General features: G+C 35.9%; 1 protein-coding gene across 2 annotated transcripts in view; it reads left to right on the top strand.

The window, feature by feature from the left end:
* Nucleotides 1-1,182: 1,182 nt before the first annotated feature.
* Nucleotides 1,183-7,788, top strand: part of LOC149805826 (glutamate dehydrogenase 1, mitochondrial-like) — a 55,911-nt gene continuing 49,305 nt past the window's right edge. Inside the window, exon 1 of one of the 2 annotated variants that reach the window (XM_089950540.1) lies at nt 1,183-1,382. In XM_089950540.1, coding sequence (XP_089806666.1) covers nt 1,370-1,382 — 13 coding nt within the window. In that variant the 5' untranslated portion in view covers nt 1,183-1,369. Of the gene's footprint in view, nt 1,383-6,841; nt 7,351-7,788 lie in introns of those variants that run through there. The other variant, XM_089950539.1, reaches the window with a different exon arrangement.

Raw genomic sequence — 7,788 nt, 5'->3', positions numbered from 1 at the left:
CATGCAGAGAATTGAATCAGGTATGATATAAAGCAACAAACAAGAAGAACTAACAGTATTTAAATCATTTATGTAAACGTAGACAAATGCATATGATTTATTTTCAATTCTGACAATTCGATTTCTTCAAAATCCTGGACAAACATTTGTACTTATATATGCGACAAACATAACATAACAATTCCACATGATACTTTCAATTTAGTTTGTTAATATGGACTTGAACTTACGTGCATGAAGTGAGATTACTGCAGTATTTAAATTGAATTTGTCCTTATTTAGAATCAAAATACATACTTACTGAATGTCCCCATATTGGTTGTATAATTTATAACACTGAATATTTGTGTCCCCGTTCTGATGGTAACGATTGTGATACGGTGTTTCTTGGCACAGGTGTACGCCAAAGTAATTTTTTTGTCATCATAGCAATGTTACATTGGCAGCTAATTGTACAATTTGTACAAAATCAACGCACATTTGATAATATTAATAATATTAATGTAAATTTAAAATTAAACATTACTCAACAACGCTAACAGTGCTAAAATTAATGACATCACACAATATCATTAGGACACCGTATTACCTTTCACATAGAATGGTTTCATACACAAACAATATAATTAAGGGATTTTTATTTGCATATTTTTTGCTGCATGGCTCGCCATCAGAGAGACCTTAAGGGCTGTCCCTTCCACTGGTCCCAGGCTGTGTGGCGACACGTTTAGTCTGTTGGATTGGCTGAAACGTACATGCGACGAGAGGGCCTTCACTCCTTCGTTCGTCAAGTGCTGGTCCTTCAGTTCCTGCCCAGCGCTCACATACGTCAAGCAGTGCAGATGCTGCAAATGAAGGCTACAACCGATGCTACACGGACCCTTATCGGGTACCTCCGCAGGGAGTGACTGGACAACCCAGTGTTTGCAGCTGAGGCCTGGTCAGTATGCCGCCAGAAAGTACGAGCGAACAACGACGTTGAAGGTAAGCACAGCAAAAATAAAGCATATCAGTATAAAGACTTTAGTCTATTAATATGAATGACATAATTCTCAGTATCATATTAATATTTATACATGTTGATATGTTAAAAAAATTATTACGTTTACAATTAAATTGTTCGTTATCTGTTATACATTTTCAAGCTGGTACCATCATATAAATTCAAGGGCAGTACACATGGGACTAGGCTTCTAACAGCTAGTGCCACTACTGCGGAGGGAGACCGATCTGGTGCGCTTAGCCGTCCAGTGTAACGACCTATGACGTGAGAGACGAAGCTACAGATTTGAAAAATCATTAAATACACTTTGGGACCAGTACATTCAGCACGAGATCAAAACCTTTCTGAGTTCCATCGGCGAGCTGTATGGTCTCTGAGTGTAAGTATAAACACTGTAGCAACAACACGGGGTTCCCACGCTACTAGAAAATCGGGAAAAAAGTCGGGAGAAATTATAATTTTTTTCCCGACCTTGAAAAGTCTTTAAATCTCGCAAATATTGATGAAAGTCGGGAAAAATCCGGGAATTTTTCGCCAACATTTGACGCCCGAAATAATCACGTTATTGAGTCGTAACTAAATTGATCGTGAGTTAAATTTATCGAGTTTTAACCTAGCCTAGCAAACTTTAAACGTTGTTAGATCGAGTGATAGATACATGAAATCGATATGAAAATTGCTTATTTTCTCAGGAATTGTGAGTATTAAAAATCGTTATGTATTTATTCTGCTGAAAGACATGATTAAACTACGTCGTTGCTGAAATGTGACCTGGTACTTGGGTTTTGCATAATCAACGCAAATAAAATAAGCATACACATGTATTAACGATACTGAATGTATGTGAAACAGGAAGAGTCAATAGTCTTCGCAAATTCAGTCTTGATATGTTATAACAAAGCTATTACTGATTCGCTTTACATAGTTTTCTTACACAATTATTATTTGCCTTCTTTGTTCATTTTACATAGAACATGTAGTAGCGTGTCGCGATTATTTTCATGATCACTTGACGTACGATTGTGACATACTGCACAATGATTCTCCACTGCACATTATTTATAGACATTTCACAGTAAAACAAGGATTTGATATGTACGTATTAGTTAATTTTCTTAGACATGATACTAGTAATTGGTAATTAATACATAAATGGGCCTTTTTGGGTCGGGCCTTTTCGGACCGGGCCTTTTAAGCACTGGTCCATTTTGGTCGTGGGCCTTTTTGGTACCGGTCCGTTTTGACCCTGATCCGTCATGTGGGATAGATCACTACAACCTAGATCAGTCACCAACAAAGTCGCTATTATCATACTGCTCACGTCTCTGAGATTGTCCGTCGATGTGACAAATACATACGCGTGTGCAACGAATATACACCATGAGTACATGCACGTCCATTATCCACTGTCATGATTTGCATATGCGACAGCATGGTAAACATATCGACCACTATAAAATGAAATGTATTATAAACACCCACACACACCAATCGGACACAACATGATCGGTGGATTTGACCGATTTGTTAGCTGGCTATTTACAAACCGTTTCATCTCGGATTTCCTCTACGATGTCTTTTGCCATCTGATTGCTTTCTTTTCCATATTGTTGTTTTATAAAATACTCGTTGACTTTTACAATAAAGTGTGTTAATACTGCTAACAGTGTTACAAGCATTACGAACTTATTTAATGACACTGAAAGATTATCTTCCATTTCCGATATTCCTTTGCACACAACTGATATTTTTAGCTCCATATTGTTGAATCTAAGCATCAGTGACTGCATGCTCTCACGTGGAGACTAATTGCTAAACAGGCTGTCCATGTTCGGCTACAATATGCGTATGCACTTCCAACCATGCCCTTTTTTTCACGTGTATAACCCTCACACAAATTAAGTATAATCTGGGGGGAGTATTTACGTCTCCGGCAATTGTGCGTTCCTGGGGTTTGACACTGCTTTCATTTCGAAGCACGCAATATACGCCTTTGCATTTTTGTCCCTAACGATCGTATTCGTCCAATAACTTACTCGAACAAGTGTATTACTGAATAACAGTCGAGATCTTTCACTTCTTAATACAGTCAATGCTGGTATTACATATTCGCTAGAGATGTAACCGGGCTGATTCAGCGGTGAATTTTACTTCACCGTTGCAGAAGCAGCCTTTGGTTTGTTGCACGTCCGACGGTGGCTTATTTTTTTTGTGTGTGTGGCGTTGTCGTGTGCTAATGCTATGAATACAAGCTGGTTCGCCAAGAAGTGCCACCTCGGATTTTGACATCTTTAATATCACTGAGCTGTTCTTCGATTTGCTGCATTAAGCTGATCAAGTCACGTTTGGAATAATTCCAGTATACTTTGTTTGAGAAAGTTTCAAAGTGACCCCACAATCCTTTCGTAATGAGCTCTTGTTTTCGCAAGCGGCTCTGGCTAAGGTCATTCTTAACTGCTTGATAGGACATTATTATTTGAAAACATAACAGGTTCAATTACAATGTTATGAATTATCCAAAGGCACATCGATGACACCTTATTCGACCACTTGCGTGCTCCAACATCGTTGTCTTGTCGGAGAGGATCACATCAGTACGCTTTATTCGGGGACAGCAATGCAGACCAGTGGGATTAGCACGTGCGTGAAAGTACATACTGACCACGGACTGCTTGAACAACTCCAAATGTTCAAGCAAAATAAATCGGGTGCAGCCAAGTCAATGCAATATCAGTTGCTTTCGTCCGAGTGATAAAACAGTCCAACTTATACGTACAAACGTTGACTCTCTATGGAATACCTAAAAAAATCACACACACACACACACACACAACATGCAACACATTTGCAAATTTTCTTTTATAAAAATAATATTAATGTACCAATATAAGTTTGTTTCTTCTCTCTTTCGCTGCATTCCTCAAATTTCGTACATGACTAACTGCTCCTGTTTCCTTTTTGGGACGTTGTTTATGTTCAAATAAACAAAAAATAGTAAAGACAACATTATGTAAAGTTTTGAGATATCATTTTTCGAATGACACGCATTCACAGTTATTTCCAAATATGCAATGGTTGTATATATGCACAGTGTATGTATATATGTATGCATGTATTCATATGGTGAAGAATAACAACTCGCCTTTTCACTATACCGTCATCATGTAATTTCATTCATCTGAATAAAAGTTTAACACTCCTCCTTTAAAGTGCAAAAGAGGACAACTATGAAAAGAAAAGAAGCTTTCGTGGTGTACTACATTTTGAATGAATCTTCTTTTCCAACGAAAATATTTTGAAGAAGACATAAACAGTCAACTTTTTGACAAAACAAACAGACGGTTGTTTAGATTGGCAAACAAGCACAATATTGGATGGATAAAAAGAGGACGAACGGGCAGACGGAAAAGAGACGATAAGAGAAACGAATGGATCAGCAAAGAGTGAGTAGACAGATAGGAAAAAGGAACTGATAGACAGACAAGCTTACAGACGTAAAAAAGGATTGAAGGACATGTATACTCTTTGGTCAACATATAAACGGACAGAAACATGGTTCAAATTCAGAAGGAAAACGAACAGAAACAAGCACGGCCATGTAAACGGTATATAGGGCAGATAATGCAGCTGTCCAATGAAAAGCTGAACGGAAGTATGATCAGAATTTCCAATAATTGATCAGAATTTTCAATAATTGTATAGTATTCATATATACAAATAAGAGATCAATCAACTGAAACGTTTGCCTGACAAAAACACTCGAATACAAGTAATAATGTGTGACTAATTTTGAGCCCATTCGTTCCAAGAGGAAATCTGATATGCCCAATAAATCATTTTTTAAGAAGTCGGTTTATGAACACATTATATCAGAAACATTCCTTTGGCTTGGTCAATGTAATAATATTCCTATATTAGACAAGTTTTAGTCGCCTCTTATATAGATAGCGAATTGTGTCAAGACTTTTTACAAAAGTATTTAATACCTTTGTGGCAACTTATCAGATATATTCAACAAAGACCTTTTCTACACGCTGAATAATATACCCGTTATTATTATTATTATTATTATATATATATATATATATATATATATATATATATATATATATATATATATATATATATATATATATATATATATATATATATATATATATATTTTATATATATATATATATATATATATATATATATATATATATATATATATATATATATATATATATATATATATATATATATATATATATATATATATATTGCTAAGAAAAATATACATGTTGTCTTCAGTATTGAATGAAATTAGTCTCCATTTGTTTATTAGCCTGTCAGACATCAGTTGGGAGGGGGGTTGGTGGCCGAATGGTCTTAGACGCTCTCATTTGCCAATCAGTGTCTTCTCACATATGCCCGCGTGAGTTCGAGTCTCGGGCTCAGCCAATGCGATTATGCTAGAAAGCTCGCCAGTAGCTTCTCGTATGTCGGTGGTTCTTTTCCGGGTTCTTCCTCCACCAGATATACTGGCCGCCATGTATAGCCTATCGTGTGCTGACGAATGGTGTTAAACCCAGAATACAAACATCACCAAAGATACGAGTGTCATAATAAAGTGGAATTAAAGTACACATATCTGAAAATATGTGAAAACAATTATAAAATTATAAGCCCATGGTGGCACACTAATGAAAACAAAAAGGGACATGATCTGTCAGTCAATGTTCTTAGGAACACGAGGAAACCATGATGTTTTTTTTACGAAACACACACACACACACACACACACACACACACACACACACACATATATATATATATATATATATATATATATATATATATATATATATATATATATATATATATATATATATATATATATATATATATATATATATATATATATATATATATATATATGTAGTGTAAGGCAGTGTGATTAAAGACAAATTTACCAGTACCGGGAAGTTCGACCCAGCCTAGCCAAATGAAATGAAAGCCCTGACGTCAAAGGGATTTCTTTCTTTCTTTGTGCTCATAAGTGATTTAGGTCTAAAACTCTATGACGCTCTAAATGAGACAAGGAAGATTAATTCATTAACAGTTTAAGAATTAAAGGCGACGTATGTTTCACGTCAAAAAAGATAAACATTTTTGAAAGTTTACAAAGTTAGTTTATATATATATATATATATATATATATATATATATATATATATATATATATATATATATATATATATATATATATATTCAGTGTAAGAAATAAACTACATCTGTGGGGATATGTAGATAAGAAGAATTGTTGCATCAAGAGGGTTGTCGTGATAGTGGTGGCAATATGATAGTTTCTCAATAAAGTTCATTTCTAATGCTATCTTAACCGGTATATCAGAGCGGTTACTGCAACATATTCCCCCTTCTTTTCAAAGTCGCACAAGTGCGACCGTATTATTTGTATGTCAGTGCCCTACCTACTTAGGCGGAAAGCCAAATTCTTGACGAGTATGACGGGTCTTAATGTGTTAATGCTGCCACTGCCACCAAAAGTCAGTGGACAAAAAAATTGCGAACGGACCTTGGCTGGAACCCCCGTAATTTTTGTCTGCAGATCTAGGACAGTCATTTCACCCGATTCGTTTTCGCGACATTGTCTTGCCATTAATGATTCATCTGTCAATCACATATTGCTTAAATTTGGAGTTTAATATATTTGAGGCATTATGGTGGGGCATAAGATTTCCATGAAATTTAACTATTTATATATCAGAGTATCACCTGATTAGGCTTTAAGATTATGATTTCTGCGAACTGCTGGCACAGCTTAAACTGCTTATTTCATACACTGTTGGCCGGACTCTTTGTATATAAGGCATTGCTTTTTTAAAACCATAGACTAGGTCTTGTCTGAAATTATATTTTTATGGTCTCCAAACACAACAGAATGCTGCGAAACATTACTCCTAGATTTGTAAGAACTTTGCATCAATTAATCAATAAAAATGGGCGGTGTGTGTTGTCTGAAGGAAGATGTACCCCTATTTCGCCAAGATTTGTTAGCAGTCATGTACAACAAAATGAATCTGAGAACTTGAGCTTCGCCCAAACAGTTGACAAAGTTTTCGATAAAGCTTCAGCGCTCATGGAAGACAAGTTGGTGTCTGAAGTGAAAGGCAAGGAACCAATAGAAAGAAAGAGGCAAAAAGTAAATGGAATCTTCAGGATTATTAAAGCGTGCAGCCACTTGATCAAGTTTACGTTTCCAATCCGGAGAGATACGGGTGAGATTGAACTCATCGAGGCATGGAGAGCCCAGCATAGCCAACACAGGACACCATGCAAAGGAGGTGAGAAGCTCGGATATTGTAGCAAGGGCCAAATTATTTACTTTCAGATACGTTTTCTGGTATTGTTTATAATTTGATGATCCAGCTGTATTACTTACTTCCGGGACTGACCTGGGGTTTTAATTGTAGAGCTTACTATACCCCGGGTTATCATGTCCCACACAGCAGATGGTATAAGGGGAAATAGCTATAGTTTTACTGTGCTGTCATTCCTTCCTGGATTGTTTAGGTCCTCTAAAACTTTGAACGTGCTCGAATTATAAGAGGGCAAAATCTAGGCCTTGAAATTATTTGAAAATTAACATGTTGGGTAAAAGGTGCTTGAAAGTTTTCGAATATTTAAATGAAATTCAAATGTCGCTTAAATAATTTTCAGAAAAAGTTTCCGTCATGCTGACGATTTGCTTTGATTTGAAACAAAAGACAAAAAAAACCCAC

Source organism: Sinohyriopsis cumingii, chromosome 2, assembly GCF_028554795.1.
Source record: "Sinohyriopsis cumingii isolate HCF-2022 chromosome 2, ASM2855479v2, whole genome shotgun sequence".
Taxonomy (NCBI): Eukaryota; Metazoa; Mollusca; class Bivalvia; order Unionida; family Unionidae; genus Sinohyriopsis; species Sinohyriopsis cumingii.
Note: the sequence above shows the minus strand (reverse complement) of the source record. Positions and strands in the feature narration are given on the sequence as shown.